At 36.7% G+C, this 16,840-nt stretch overlaps 1 protein-coding gene across 4 annotated transcripts in view; it reads right to left on the bottom strand.

Moving 5' to 3' along the window:
• The window catches only part of LOC126832201 (uncharacterized), a 46,428-nt gene that overhangs the window by 17,174 nt on the left and 12,414 nt on the right, over positions 1 to 16,840 (bottom strand). For 3 of the 4 annotated variants that reach the window (XM_050562917.2, XM_050562913.1, XM_050562916.2), the window contains exons 2-3: positions 16,139 to 16,262; positions 15,590 to 15,726 (exon numbers count right to left, since the gene is read on the bottom strand). In XM_050562917.2, coding sequence (XP_050418874.1) covers positions 15,590 to 15,726; positions 16,139 to 16,250 — 249 coding nt within the window. In that variant the 5' untranslated portion in view covers positions 16,251 to 16,262. Of the gene's footprint in view, positions 1 to 9,834; positions 11,470 to 11,703; positions 11,826 to 12,960; positions 13,036 to 14,180; positions 14,321 to 14,567; positions 14,701 to 15,589; positions 15,727 to 16,138; positions 16,263 to 16,840 lie in introns of those variants that run through there. The other variant, XM_050562918.1, reaches the window with a different exon arrangement.

The raw sequence follows: 16,840 nt of genomic DNA, 5'->3' as shown, positions 1-16,840 counted from the left end.
TCGGTCATCATTACTAAAGTCAGTACGTTAAACAGCATAGTCTCGATTATCCATTTAATCGATTAATCGAGAAGGAAAGTTATTAATAATTAATAATTTAGATAACATTTCAGGCGTAAAGAAAGAACTGCAATAGACAGATTTAGCTCCTGCATAATGTATGTTTAATTATCCAACCAAATACTACATGTATAGCAATTGAACTAAATGAAATGAAATAAAAGTTACAGGTTTGACCTATTTAAAATTAACAATAATATGCTGTAAAAATATTGAGAACGTGCCCTTTTGCTGTCTTGGGCGATGTGACGCAACCCTTGGGTTATTTGTCACTAGTTCTCACAATGTTACCTAATAATAAGAAGAGATTGTTAACACATAATGTCTTTAATGTCTTCAAGAGAAAATAATGAATCACGCTATTTTACCGACATTTCGCCTAATAGTTTGGATGCAGCTATGGCGGGTGTGGCGCCAGGCAGGGTAAGCTTACTCTTCCGGACACCTGTTACCACTGTCTGTCGTGTATTTTGTACACGAGGAGCAGTCCATTTGCTGATTGCACTATTTTGCTTGAATACACTATTTTGCCTATAACGTTTTTTAGGACTTCGAATTCTGTCTTATTGTTTGGATTGTTCGTACTTGGTTTTATTTTATTTTTATATCTTGACTTCCTGGGTTTATATCCTAATTTCGGTTAGCATAGATTTGATTAGCGTGCATTCTAAAGTATTTAATCCGTTTCTAATGGAGAGAATTATAACGCAGACCAAGACATGTTAACAACCTAAGTTTAACTGGACAAGAGGGATTATCGAGTTAATGGCTTAATCTTTAATTTAATTAATTGTTAGTGTACAACAAATATAGTAGTAGTAGTAGTAGTAGTTGTTTTATAACGTCTCACCACATTCATAAATTGTAATATACTAAGAACTAAAAAAAAACCTGCCATTCATTAAGAATTATGAGAGACGAGATGTTCATTATATAGACACAAATAAATAAGCATAGTAAAATACAAATAACAGAAAAACACACATACAATGTGAATTTTAAAATTTACATCTACACTTGGCTAAAAATAGGAACCCAATCACGAACATGGGTATAAAGTAAATTTGCCTCCGTCTTTTTAAAATATCGCAGCAGGTTTTGGCACTCAACTTAACTACTTCGTCACTGGACAGAATAAAAGACATTTTATCAGAGCTATTAAAAGACGCAAAGTTTGGACACACATCCTGTATAAAAGTGAATAAAACATTCCTAAAATCGCTATAAATTCGCATTGTTGCACACTATGACAATATAAACAATTTTGTTTTGCTTTATTAGATTTCCCAATAAGCTTAAGGAGCTGAATAGATTTTTAATGTGAGAGAGAAACTAAAAATTTCATACTAAATAAATAAAATAAATAAATTTATTGAACTTGTATAGCGCCAAAATCCAGCTTGTAAAGCTGCTCAGTGGCGCTTGTACAGAAGAAAATATACGATTATGAGTACACAATGTACCAATATAGATAGAAAGTCATATACAATAAAATAAAACTGTTTGGTAAAACAAGATAATAGGATTTTAAAAAATAAAATAGCAGGGTACAGATAAAATATAGATAGAAAATCATAACAAATTAAAATTAAACTATTTGGTAAAACAAATAAATAGCAGAATACAGGTAAAATATAAAACATTAAAGTAATTGGTAAAACAAAAAAATAACAGTGTAAAGATAAAATCTAAAACATTTAAGTACTTCCTGTAACTGACCCCTTTCGTCTTTGATAAACCAAAACTCTTTAATCAATGGTTATATGAAATCAGTGATTTAAATGTTTGATTTACAATCAAATTTTAAAACTTAATTATAATCGTTGACAAAGAGAAATTCTAGTTTAAGATTAGCTAACCTGACTTTTGAGAATGCCAAACTTAGTCAACTACTAATCTCTAATTAGCTAGTTACTGATTAGATCTAATCACAGATTATTTTAGACACTGTTCGAAAATATGGACCTTAGTGCTTAGGCCATGTAAAATACACGTGTTTAAGGTTATTCCATTTTTTATTTATTCCGAATCACCAACCCTACATGTTTTTCTCATTTCCCAGGTCGTATATATTAGTCTTGCAGTGGTTATCTGCAGACAAATCCTAACACTACAATGTTTGCTGTATTTTCAGGGTAAATCGATAATGCTCATTCTCTGCAGCCTTCATCGTGTTTACAAGGCTTTCGGCAAAAAGCGGGGGGTTACAGAACGCCGAATATCGACATGGTTTTCGGCTAAGGGAGCATAACCAAATTCAAAATATGTTAAAAACTATAGCCTGTACGGCGCTGTACCGCATTCACAATGTTTTCGAAATCAAACCAATCCAAGATTTTTCGATCCTTAACCCACATTTTAAGTTTCATCTAAAACTGGGTCAACAAACTTCTTAAATTTAAAAAATAAAACACCACAATCATAGTCCATTATCCATTCAATATCTTTGTATTTTGTAAATATATTGTTGATTCCATAAACATGCCACATTATTATTATGATGAAAATATGTTCTTTTTGAAATGGTATGTTCCATGTATGTTTCACCATGGCAGTGGCTAAAGGCTTCGAGAGTCATTCCAGTAAATTTAAGAATGAAGATATATATTATTTTTACAAACTGGTTGAACAAAACCTATGAGTATTATGACAATGGGTTGGTTTTACGACCCATCTTTCTTTAATGCGTAACGTAAAACGAAGCTCGATTCATTCATTTCACCGCACGCGACATCAACAGAAGCAATGTACCAAGATGACGGCCGTAATTTACATGTCGCAGGTTACGTGATGGCCATCCTAGTCTATATATTTCTATGCTAATACCTTACTAATTCATGAATCCATTATGATACCAAGATATAACCCAATGTGGGACTAGACTGGCTGTTCTGGCAAGTTTCTTAGGTAACATTAATTTGTCTGCGATACGATATCACCATCGGTGGCAGCGGACGTTAAGACCCACGAACGAACGAATGATAGATCAAGTATTATTTCTCCCAAGGGCGTATGATAGTAAATATTACATCAGGATATTCCGTTATTAATATTTAATAATTAATCTTATAACTAATTTTAAAAGATTAAAGATACAATATGTAAGCTTTAGATAAAGAGCAGCCCCTTCTAGCTATTAGTGTTTAAAAACAGATAATGAATAATAAATATAATGAAAATTTCACTCCAATTACTTTATTCTGAGTGAAGTTATGAATGTTTGAAGCTTTGACGAGAAATAGCGCAAATAGTCTCGATTGTCAAGTACCATATTAACGTAATAAATGTAATTTATATTTTACGTTTAAACGTTTAACGAAGATATGGCAGAAATTTTCTAATCCATTTAACATCTAAGCAACCCGATTTCCTAGAGAGTTGAATATGGGCTTGTCATATGAATACATATTTAAATAATAATTTACATAACATTTAACAATAGATAGATTTAGCTCTTGCAATGCATTTAATAAGCTATACAATGTTGATATTATATAATGCTCATCGGCTCTTTTAATAACGTCCTTCACTTTACAGGTTATTAGATCGGTCGTGTGGTTTTGGGGCTTAAAGATACATTATGGGAGATTAGATAAAGAGCTGGCAGTGCTCACTATAATAGTTAAAAACTAGATTATGTAAAGGCAATTTGCTGAAAATTTCTGTCAAATTGATCCACTATGAACCGAGAATTGAGCGATTGAATTTTTCGGCCTAGCCTCGGTCATCATTACTAAAGTCGGCACGATAAAAAACGTAGTCTCGATTATCCACTTTTTGATTTAATCAAAAGCAGCAGACTGGATTCTAATCCAGTAAATAATCATGGGGAGTTGATTATGGTCCGGATAAGTTAATTAATGTCTAATTAATTATTTAGATAACATTTTAGGCCTAAAGAAAGACCTGGAATTGGCAGATTTAGCTATTTCATAATGTATGTTTAATGAAATGTCATATCTCTTGAATTGATCCTTTCCTGATATTTATTCTGTGATGCTGGGATTACTTTGTGCCTCTTAACTGACGGTATATCGTGCCATGGTGACTTGATATCTATTTTGTCTCCAAATTCCATTTGTTCTTCAATTGTTTAAAACAAACTAGATTTAAATAGCTGACATAGCAAGTGGCAGTTTGATATACAAGAACTTTTTTTCATGTTTTTGCCCATTTTTTATTACTCCTTAATCTCATGTATAATGTAGTAGACGTTAAATTTGTAGTTAATAATTGTGAGTCCAAAACTTGGAAAAAACATTTAAAAGATAGTTTGTTACCTGTGGAAAGTCTTATATCCTTGAAGAATGACACCAGAGCTATACACACTACTGTGGGCGGATCATTTGAATGAAGTCGTACAATCTGTTCTGGATAACATTACACCAGACTGTTTCTGGTCACGTTACGTTTGAATTGATTAATGTCGATCAATATTATTTTTATGGTATCTTTTAACGTTTTATGTATATTAACGTATACTATTTATTTGCGACATACGCCAGTATTCTCAATCGAATTTCAATCTCTAGCTTCTGGTTATTCCAGTCTACGCCGATAGTATTTATTGGGCATGCTCTCCAGATAAGAATATAGCGTCACCGTTTGACATGACTTGTGGAATATGCCTAGCCCCGTTTTTCGAGTCCCTTATTACACGTAGCGCTGAAACGCATTATGGTACACGATTCGTGTACCAATTGTAAAATGTTTATTTTGTCTTAAATATTGGATATCAGAAGGCCATCTTTTCCCGGTAAGATCACAACATCAATGTTGATTTAAACCGACAAATAAATCGTGTTTTCAATGTCGAAGATTTTGGATGATATTGAGTTAAAGACTTAGCTACTTTAAAGACTTTTGCTCATCTATAAGAAGCTCTATAAGTCAACTTTATTCTGATTGACGACAACTTCTAATCTATTACCTGTGGGAGCCTCGGTGGCCCAGTAAGTAAGACGCGTCAACCTGGAGGTCCGTTGGCCGGGAAAGTTCATCGAGGTTTCCAGGCGTGGTTCCTCTTTGTCAGTGGTGCAGGACCGAGGGCCTGTCAAGGAACAGTGTATAGTTGTACGGATGGGACGAAAAACCGAGGTCCCGTGACACATTGGCGTACAAGTAAAATTTCCCTCATGGCATACGGTACGGCGTATACTCGTCTTCATTAGCCCAGTCGGGGTAGAACAGTATAACGTTAAACCCAATTTCATTTCCTTTACCTGTAGTTATGTCTATATAATTATTTCTATAAGTTGGCTGTAGGATGACAATCGCGTTTAACAGGGCACTCATTTTTCAGAATTCCTAGACCGAAATTCCTTGTAATCGCGTTAAAAAAATTTGTCCATTATTTACGGACAGCTCAATATTCGATGCACTAACATCAAAACAGGCTAATGTCTATGTCGTCACATTTATAGTCCAGGAGATATACTATAAATAAAGTCAGAACCTCAAACAAATTGCAAAAGAAATGTTTTTACCGTTAATGTATTGTTTGGACTTTGGCGTTCATCCTATCAAAAATCGCCACCGATCCCTTGATCCTTAGATCCTTAATGCAAATTTTCTTCTGTATAAGTTACTATAATTAGAACAACACCTGGGAGTTAAAAAAGGGGGGGGGGTGTTCTTGAAATTGCTTTAGAGAAAATACTTGTAAATCGATTGTGTAAAAAATGAAATCTCTGTGGGGGTTTGCATACCCGAATTAACAGCAGCACACACGAGCATAGCAAGCAAACATTGAACGCGTTGAGACTCTGTCATTCCTTTGCCCCTCGTCATTCCACCTGTGGATTTTAAGCTTCGCATTAAAGTCTGCTCAATTATAAGGTCTGTAGACAAACCAGCCGAGAACCGATCACTTCTGCTCACTACTTTCGGGTGGTTACTAGTAAGTTTATACATTTCTTGCAGATATAGATAGGCTGACTTTACGTATAAACTGTGACCTGTAGCTGCTAGGTAAGGAAGCATTCAGCAACTGTTTTGAGGCGTAACTTCCAATCTCCTGTTCTTTCAGCTTAAATAAACCTTTGCATCTATTGAATAAAGTTTAAAAGGAATCTCATTAATTGATATGCATGCATCAAATCTAACGTGACGTTGCCAATGCCTAATTGAAGTAATTGCTTAATCGTGTAACGTCACGTTACTTTCAGTCTGAATTGAAATAATTACCGAAATTCAATATATTTACGATTTTTTTTTAACTAAATAAATATTATTTCATCTATTATCAAAAGCCTCTACCGCGACGTGCGTATATGTCTGTCATATTGGGACATTGATCCCGCGTAACAAAATGGCGTCGTCTGATTATGCGAACGAAATTAACACTTTTACGTTTTCAGTATCCGTCAAAGGGACCGAATGTTTTGCCATTAACTGTACAAATTATCAAAACCCCACATCAAAATTAAATGGAATAACCTTCCACAGGTAAGAAATTCATATAGTAATTATATTTTAAGAACCCGGAATGTTCCAGCGAGCAGCGTCATGTGTTGTCGTAAGTAGGCCTAACTAAGTTTATTTTTAGTATTATTATACTATTCAAAAAAAGTAGGGGATATTTGATTTTTAAGTGTTATTAAAGTCACCTAATGAAACTAACGAAGAAACAAATGACAAAATGAAATGAAGTTCACATTCATCGATTTATTCCAAATGATCGTAAGACTAAGTAAGGCACAGACTGACCATTATAAGGGTAAAATGATACCCGGGGTCAAACAGCAAAGTTACCACAGCATCACAACCAAGTCAGTAACGGGTAAATCCTCCTCTGTTTGCCAAACAAGCATTGATCCGACGTGGCATACTCCTAATGAGACGTCTAAGGTCATTTTGGTCCAGATTGTCCCATTCCTGTTGCAACGCAGCAGCAAGTTCTTGGACATTGGCAGGACGTTGTTGACGTTGACGTAACCTCTGTCCAAGCATGTCCCAGACATGCTCGATGGGGGAGAGGTCAGGACTCAGTGCTGGCCAAGGTAATGTGGTGATGTTCTGTTGTTGGAGGTAACCTGTAACGATCCTGGCCCTGTGACATCTTGCGTTGTCATCCTGGAAGATGAAACGGCGGCCATGACGTCGTGCGAACGGCACAACATGGACTGCCAAGATGTTGTCCCGGTAGTACTGGCCTGTAACACGCCCTGCAACAACATGTAAAGCCGTTCTTCCAGCAACAGTGATGCCTCCCCACACCATAACAGAACCACCCCCAAATCGATCATGTCTGATGACGTTAACGTCTTGGAAGCGCTCGTTTCGACGACGCCACACCCTCCTACGTCTGTCCAAAAAATCAACAGTGAACCTTGACTCATCTGAAAACATCACATTGCTCCAGCGTCGATTATCCCAGTGTTGACGATCCCTACACCAACGACGTCTTGCCTGAATGTGATGATCTCTCAAACAAGGGATCACGCGAGGACGTCGGGCGCGAAGGTGACCCCTATGCAGTCGATTCAGAATCGTCTGGCCACTCACTCTCACACCAGTGTCTGTTTGAAGACGAGCGCTGATCTGATTTGCTGTGATGACACGATTTCTCAAGGCCAAGGTACGGATAAATCGATCCTGGGCTTGAGTTGTCGCCCTTGGTCGACCTGAGCGTGGTCTGTCCTGTACAGATTGTGTATCACGGTATCTGGACCATAGCCTGCTTATGACAGACTGAGAAACATTCATCGTCCGCGCCACAACCGCCTGTGTTGTGCCGATCTGTAGCATGCCAAGGGCACGTAACCTTTCATTTTGGGTAAGCCGACGCATATCAAAATTTGTTTTCTGGTCACTAAAACAATTAAACTGATGTTTCCACCCTGGAATTCAATGCCACAATGACTGTAACATTCAAAGTCAGAGTCGTGCAAATCTTGGGTTGGACCCCCATGATGATCCCAAGCATCACCTGCATTCCATGCGGTAGCTATTGGTGCGTTTGGGCGTCACATGTAACTGGAAATGTTTCTTCTGTTAGGTTCTATAGTTACTTTTTTCGTAGTCATTTGCATATTTTAGTATTATGCCCCCAAAATCAAATATCCCCTACTTTTTTTGAATAGTATATTATGCAACACTCTCACTGTCACTGATGTATCTTGTCCCATCCTACCGCTTACTAAATATAGCCTGTCCTTAGAAGTTAGCCTATGGAAGTTGTACTTAGGTATTTATTATCAGAATGGATTTTAATTTTACCAAAAAAAAAAGCTTCTTTCCTGAACTGCCGAAGGAAGCTTAGCTTCAGCTTTTCATTGAGTGATGGCTACATGGGCGAATTTCTGCTCACTAATAATTCCTTCGAAGACCAAACGTTGTTGTGTGAGACTGTGAAAGGATATCTGACAATTCATAAAAAAATTGACTGTCACTAGATAAGAGAACATGAAAGAAAAATAGAAAAATCGCTGTCGTAAGAGAGGGCGTGACATTATAAAAGTAGGAGAGCGAGAAGTCAGCTCTTATTTGCTCTACAAGTATTAGGCATTATATCAAGTTTTCTATCTTTCTAAGTGCTGAAAATTAGCCCAACTCGTCATAAGGATATGCACTAAGCCCGGCTAAAATTATTGGAAAAAACTGTGTTTGACTTGTGTGAAATCTGTGCTAAAACATTTTTATTGGATTTTAAATAGTGACCAGTCAACCATGGATAAGTAAATTTGGATTATATTGTTTCAAGTATCAATGGTGTGTGTTTGTGATTAGTATTATGGCTATTAGGGTTATACCTAATGAACAAAGCTCTAGCTTAATCTATAGCAGACATGAACTGTTACAGCTGAGAAAAAGTGGGACCAAATGTGAAAGCAGTAAATTTTATCATGAAATTAAAGGGATAACCCATGTTATATTAAAACATAAACCAACCAGGAGAAAACCTAAATATCACATACCCACCTTAATCACTTCAAGATTTGGCACCCATTAAAAGAAAACCTCATGCAATGAACCCTATTGCAAAAACTTCATCCATATAGAATTACAGAAAAGTCCTAACAAATCATGTAGAACCCCAACTACGACACGTTTCTGCCTTCTGATCTGTAGATCAGTGCGGAATAAGACATTGGATACAAATGAATTTATACAAACTAATTAACTCGATCTATTTTCACTTTTTCAAACTTGGCTCACTGAAACTAATGATTAATCTTCATTAGCTGAACTGATACCCTCCGGATATTCCATACATAGTGTACCTAGGAAAACACGGGGTGGTGCGGTTGCACTTATATTTAAATCAACTATCAAATCTACCAAACAAAACCAACTAAATTCAAGAGCTTTGAATGTTTTGACTCTTTTGTAACTATAAAACAGAAAACCATACGGATAATAAGTATATACTGTCCACCTGGAAAATCTGTCGATTTATTCTTCAATGAATTTAATTCATTCCTGGGGATGTTACCTTCAGTAATTGTGATCTACTTGTTATGGGTGATTTCAACTTCCATTACAATAACAGCAATGGCCCATCATCTTTAAAAGTTAAATATCTTCTTGACACATTCCTTTTGCACCAACATGTTCAAAGTAAAACCCATGTCCGTGGTCATACCCGCGATCTTGTAATATCAAGACTCTGCGAAAATTTCGTTGGTAATCTATCTGATCACTTCCCATTTTTTCTTAACTTAAAGATCCAACCTACTGATTTTCCGTTCCAGACGTGCCAAACACGAAATCTAAAAAAATTGAACTCAAATCAGTTTGTGTCTTATTCAGAAACAATACAAAACTGCGGAAATGCACTGATGTTTTTATTAGAGGTAACTAGTGTATGTTAATAACAGGCCAATTGCCTACACATGAACATAAACAGTTCATATGGGCGGCTTATCTGACGCCCCATTTCACTCGCAAAGAGATACACTGTCAAAAGTGAAAATGGACGTTTTTGATTATTGTCTTAATAATGAGTAATTGCTCCACCAATCCTCAGAAATTCAGCAATTCGTCGTGGCATGCTACTAATCAACCGTCCAATCACGATTTGGGACAATTTGACCCACTCCTCTTGCAGTGCCACGGCCAATTCTCGTTGTGTTGTCGGTTGACGTTGATGTCGACGAACACGTCTCCCGATCAAATTAAACGTAACATTCTAAAGCAAAGATACGCTAAACGGTAAATCTTATGCAAGAACTGGTAGGAAAGCAAACATGGATAGGATTAACCAGCAAGCGGCAGTTTTCATCAACCCTTACTTGAAATGTCAAATTTGACAATGAACCCCTCCCACGTGTATGGCGCTATTGGGTGTCGCTCATGCAGCTCATTGGTTCTGTTGGGGCGATAAGTTCTTCATTTGTGAACATACTCTCCAAGCATGTAAGTGTCCATGACTATTTATCATATCACAACCTGCATAGGTATTTGCATCCCCTACTTTTTTTTGAAGAGTATATTTTCATATTTTATCATTGCTTGATAATGACCAGAGAAGCCTAGTCAAAACGTCGCTCAGTAGTAAGCAGTAATTGTATTCCATAGAATTGTGTGACCTGTATATTCCAGTTCAATTACTAAATGCCATTGAAACAATTTATACTAGTCAGGTATGTGCTTGGTATATAACGAATGAAATGAAAATGTCAACAATGTGAATTTAGATCAATTTAAAAAGATACACAAATAAAGATAATATTATCACAAATATAACCTCAATTAAAGATAAACAGCTTCTAAAAGATTTACATGGATATTAGAGAATGCAAAGTAATGACATATTAAGAGGATGGCCTGATAAGTCATTTTTTAAGATGCATTATGTAAGAACTAAATATGCCTATTGTAGCTATTATTATTTAGACCTTTATTCACACGACAAGTCTATTATCAACTCTCTATGAAATCGGTTGGCTTAGATATTGAATGGACTAGACCATCCATGTCATAATAATCTGTTAAAATGGATGTCGCTCAAGAAAAGGACTAACAACCGAGCCCTCGTTTACGATCACTGCAATGGTACTTGACACTCGGCTATTTCTTGTCAAAAAGTTCAAACATCCATTACTAAATCTTACATAATACATTTTTGTTGTTGAGGATCGTTAAATACAATGCCATTAAAATCATTAGCAGCGATCTGTGGAACGCAACTTTAGACAATCTCTAAATAATAATAACAATAAAAGTCCACGTGGAATCCCTGTACAAGTATATCAAAGAATAAATTATGGAGTAACATAAGAGGTTTTTGCCGGTGTTCCCAGACCGATGTAAACTGGCTTTTTAGCGTCTGCAATAACACGAGTTCCCATGTATGACATCAGTCCTGCTTGATTAAGGTTTAATCCTTGATTACTTAATATCTGAGAATATGTTTCTGCTTCTTTTTCAAACTGGGATGTGATAGCTTCGGCAACTGAGTCGGCTCTGAAGAATAATTACGAAGATAATCAAGTTATACAATTAAATAAGGAAAAAATAATTTTAATCGCATTGTAGACTAATCTAGATGGTATTAAAATAATAACATTCAAGTTTTTTTTTATAAGCAGTGACGGATGTCGTAAATGAGGTTGGTATGCTTATCGTAAAACATCTAATAACAATTCATATGTCAGGAGTAACCATAGCTAACAATCGTTATAGTAGCACTGTACTTACTTATTTTTTCTTACTCTTGCATCTGATTCAGCTTTATCCAGTATAATCTGTGCCTGTGTTTTGGCTTTTAATATTTCTGTATCAGCTTCTGTCAAAAGGCGAGGTCGTTCTGTTTCTGCTACCTAGTTAACGAAGATAAACAGGGTTACATACACTGTCAAACAAAAATACAGAACCAGAAAGTTAGATTGGAAGGGTTGGCGGTCCAGGTGGTTAGTCCCCATGTTTTAAAAAGATAAAATTCAAGTGCTTTATTTTACTCACACGTGTAAAAAAATAACAGTAACTTAACAAAATATGTTAAGACATTTCGCCTCCCTCCGCTCGGCGTACAGATAATGTATCCAAGGCCGATTTACCAATCGGAATAGTGGACCATTGGGCTTGGACCCACGGGTACCTGGGGTCATAATCCAAGAAATGATGGCCCCCATATGCGCCAATGCTGACATAAACAGAGATATTAGGGATATAAACACATGATGTAAGTTTCACCAAAATCGGATTAAAAATGTTACCCCCCTAGACTGTCCACAACCTTGGTATTCCATGCTTTTACACTATTTGCGTAAAGTGGAGGGGCCATTTTAACGGGAAGTTTCAGTCCGATAGATTACGAAATTTGAACTCAGCTGTCATTACGGTGATACATTTCGTACCATTAGGGGCCATAATCCAGGAAGTTACATTCTGATATGCACCAATATGAAAAGGAACCGAGATCGGTTGGTTATAAACATACAAAATTGTAACCTCTAGTGTCCACAAGTTAAAAAAAAGTATTTTTCGTACAAGTGGTGGCCACATGGTCTGACACATGATAATGTAAAAAGGGGTCGAGATCTTTGGTATATATAAACCTATATTTCAAGTTTCGTCAAAATCGGATAAAAAAATGTCTCCACAAACAAAATGTGAACCCACGGACGGACATACGCGACGACAATATGCGTCCACATGAAAATGTGGGCTTATAAAGATTGGCGAACTATCAAAATATACCCAAAGTCAAGATGTATACAACACGAACAGCTACGCGTGTTGGTCGCGTGGATAAGTTAGCCATCGAAAGCGTCTAAATAAACCGTTAGCATGGGTATGGAAGTTATATTTGTGAGTTTGATTGATGAATTCAGTAAATTGTCATCTGATGATCTGGAATTGGCGATGCGTTTATTGTAGGACACTCGTTTCTTGAGTCCGCGTAGCGCATAGATAGCCCAATATAATTTTAAACGTTCTAAAAAATAGTCCCACCTTGATATCTTCTCTCGCCCGCTCTTTCCGTTCTATAACATCTTCAAACTTTGATGGCCACGCTATGTTGTCTACCTTAAAATATATGATAGTCTTAAAATATCCTAGTTTGTAAATATTTCAAGATGGTTAAGATGAAACTGCCAATATTGTCTCTTGGTAGCATTTAGGTACTTAAGAAACCGCAATCATTTTAGTCGTGGCACAAGCCCCAGATCTGTGACCAATTTTCGGGGAACAGATCTGAACATGGCTTCTGATAGAAGAGAACCTAGAGAAGATATCTGTAGTTTGCGGGGGGGGGGGGGCAGGTATATGGCATTCCCAAACTGATAGTAGAACTAATTTGAAAGCAGATAACACACACAAATTACGCATTTTCGCGAGTACAGACCAATACATATAATAATAAAAGCCATAAATTATTCCAGACATCCATGGATCTTATCCTTCGTATACTGCAGAAGAAAATCCAAGATAGGTTTTGTTGGTCGTCAGACTCTTTTGTGCTAGTTTCCAATTCATCACACAAACGGTTGATTCCTACTATAAAACACATTTACATTTCCTTTGAGGTATGAAACAATTAGCCAATCGGATGTCATACCAGAAGACACATTTATACGTACGGTTTGATAACGATAAGAGGTTACTTGTCGAAACGTCGTGCTTGTAGAATAAAACTAATGATTGTTTCCAATAAAATGTATGTTATGTTAATATGTGATTGTCTTAGCACTTGTTCATACCGAGTTATGTCTCGAGAAAAAGAATGCACGCCAATATCGGTATTGCGTTTTCTGTCTGTAACTCTTAATGATCATACCAAGGGTCGTGGGTTCCCTCCCGGTGTTGGCCGAGAACGTTCATCGGGATTTTCCGACGTGGTTTCCCCTTGTTAGTGGTGCAGGACGGAGGGCCTAAGGACAACTGTCTAGTCGTTCGGATGCTACGAAAAACCGAGGTCCCGTGTACACATTAGCGTGCACGTAAAAGATCTCCTGGCAGTTTGAATTCGATATAAGAGTAGGCCTTAGCACCGCTGTTCGGGCAAACTTGCCCTCATAGCACACTGTCTGGCGTGTGCCTGTCTTCATTAATATAGTCGGAGAAGGACAATAGGATGTTAAACCCCATTTCATTACTGTATGTTAGTCTATAATGATATTCGTGCTTTACATGCATAAACTTTTAACATTACATTAATTAAGTTTTAATACCTGCACGCCAGCAATAGTACAGAAGTGAGCCGTGTATCGTTTTTGTAATTGTTCTCGAACAACTCCCTGAAACGAACCTCGTTCTGATTGAAACTGGGTCGTATTGAACCGACTACAGGCATTATGCAAGGCAGCCTCACCTACATAAAGAAAATTATTTAACAGGTTTTAATTCAATCCTGGCCTTTTTTATGTTTGCCTCATGCTTGCGAAATTCCCCTTCTTTATCATTATGAGATGAATATACATATTTCCAATGCAGGGTCAAGTTTGTTGGCCATTGGGTTTTAAACCTTGTTTAAACATGACATCGTTACTTGGCATTGTCGTTTAAGTTGCATGTATTTTCATATGTTTTGTTGATTGAAATATTTAGCCAGTCTTTACCTTCGTCTTCCAGAATCTCTTTGAAATCATCAAAATCTTTAAAATCTTTCATAATAGTTTGTAGTGAATCTATTTCGGCTTTATATTGATATTCAACATTTAATTCCATAGTAATTCCTTCTGCATTCAAACACTGAAAAAAACCCAAAGAAAGATGTAATTCATAACCAAACCGTAACACCAAATTCATTCTGGATTTAATCGTAGATAACGTTTGGGGGCTACAGGACAGTTACGATTTCGGAATCGGATACGTTGGACATTTTTCTATGAAGACGAGAATCATGAAGTGCTCACATTAAGTCCCTTTTCCAAGTACACGTTTTCGCGGCCTTTCCGCGGGCGAAAAAGTCGGTATAATAAAAATACCGGAAACGCTGCGAAAACGTGTACTTGGAAAATGGGCTACAAAATTTAATTAAAGAACTAAACGCTTCTCTGTGGCAGACAGGGGTGTTTGGTGGCTAGATGGTTTAACGCGTGCGTGTCATTTCATAAGGTCTGTCATTGAGTCAAGTGGTATATGCTCCGATTTCTGCCCACTGATAAAGACCCTTTCACGTAAGCGAATTAATGAAATGAAATTGAACCATATGTAAGTCCCGAAATGACTTAGTTTGTCTCGAGTGGACGTTAACCCCATTTAATGGTCACTCAGACCAGTAACATCTAAAGACATGTTTCATAAAGTGTGATTTGTGCGTGTGAACACAGCATGAACGAGGGTGAGAAGTTTACTGTGACCGGAGGGTTTCCAGCTGCCAATGGATCTTTCACGTGCACTACCAATTTGTATACGTTAAGTATGTGTCTTATCTCAAAACGAAGCAGACGTCCAAGCAGAAACCCCACGAGGTTGGTCAGTCGACGCTACTCCCTATCACATACATGTGTGGGATCAAAACCACTGAAATTGATGACAGACCTTATGATTTAAAGCCCTGCGATCTAAGTCTTATTTTGACCTTTCCAACGTTGTGAAAGTTGTTGACAAATTCCTTTCAAAGCATATTATCACTTACTTTAAAATAATAGAACTGCTTGGTAGTAAATGTGTTTGGATAGATGATAAACTCAAATCCTGGTGGTCCCGTATATAGACCTTCATAATAAGGTTCTGGTCTCAATGTCAAAAATACTCGGTTGTAGAATATAGCAACTGTTATAAGAACATATAAGAAAGAGACACATAAATCGAGAGCAAATCATTAATTCAAAACAATATCTATCTTCTACGCCCTTTCCTTCTAAAATGCCCATTATTGCCTATGATTTTCCGCTTGTCCAACAATACGTGAAAAAAAAGATCAATTGCATTAAATTTTAAAAAATGGCACAGGTTACACCATCTCCCCCGCCCCCTAAATAATCGTATAAATGATCAATATCAAACGTGTTTCTGTTTGAGTCGGCGTGTTTTTGTTTTAGATGTAATGTAGCTAATGAATTTGAAAGATCTGTTCCCGATATGAGCCACGAATCACATTGACACCCCCCCCCCTCCTTCTCCCATGGGACTTAATCAAATATTCCACGTCCCCCACTAAGTGACCATTATATGTAAGGCCTACCTTCAGCTGAGGATAGTGTTTTTATTGACGTTGCAATAAGGGCTACTGAAATAATGAGAATGCAACTGACAGCAATTACTATTGCCACACATTTACGGCTCACTTTCGACATAATTAAAGTTTACTGAAAAAAATATATATACATAAGAAAATAAAAATACATTATTTAAAAAATATCAACATCAAATCATAAACTAGCTGTTTGCCATTAATTGGGCATCGTGAGTTGTTACAGTGCATTATTCGCAATATCCGTTAAATCCATATTTTTTTCAAATAACAAATTTGAAATCTTAAAATCAATCGAGATATCCCGTTCTGAAGATACGACGAGCAGAATGTTTGCTTTGCAACGTTTGTCATGGCAAACCTGCGATGAGGATGACATGGTTTGTAATGATACAAATAAACTATGCCAATACTTTACTGGTCCTTGGTTTGCGATGACAAACAGTTTTAAGCCTAACTGTACGCCGGTCAAATATCCAACAACAAACCTTTATGAGTACAAAAGGGCGGGGATTTTGACCGTTACACACTTGAATTCGCATCTTTTTATTTTTTTTAATTTTTTTTTATATTTTTGTATCAAACAGTAGCCTACTGAACAACCACTTTTACACAGTTTGCGCAAAAAGCGGCGACCATAACCCAAAAACGTATGGTTCAATGCACCCTAAAATCAAACTTATCCATATATTT

The sequence above is a fragment of the Patella vulgata genome, chromosome 9 (genome assembly GCF_932274485.2).
Source record: "Patella vulgata chromosome 9, xgPatVulg1.2, whole genome shotgun sequence".
Lineage (NCBI taxonomy): Eukaryota > Metazoa > Mollusca > Gastropoda > Patellidae > Patella > Patella vulgata.
The sequence above is the reverse complement of the archived record's forward strand: the minus strand, read 5'-3'. Positions and strand labels throughout refer to the sequence as shown.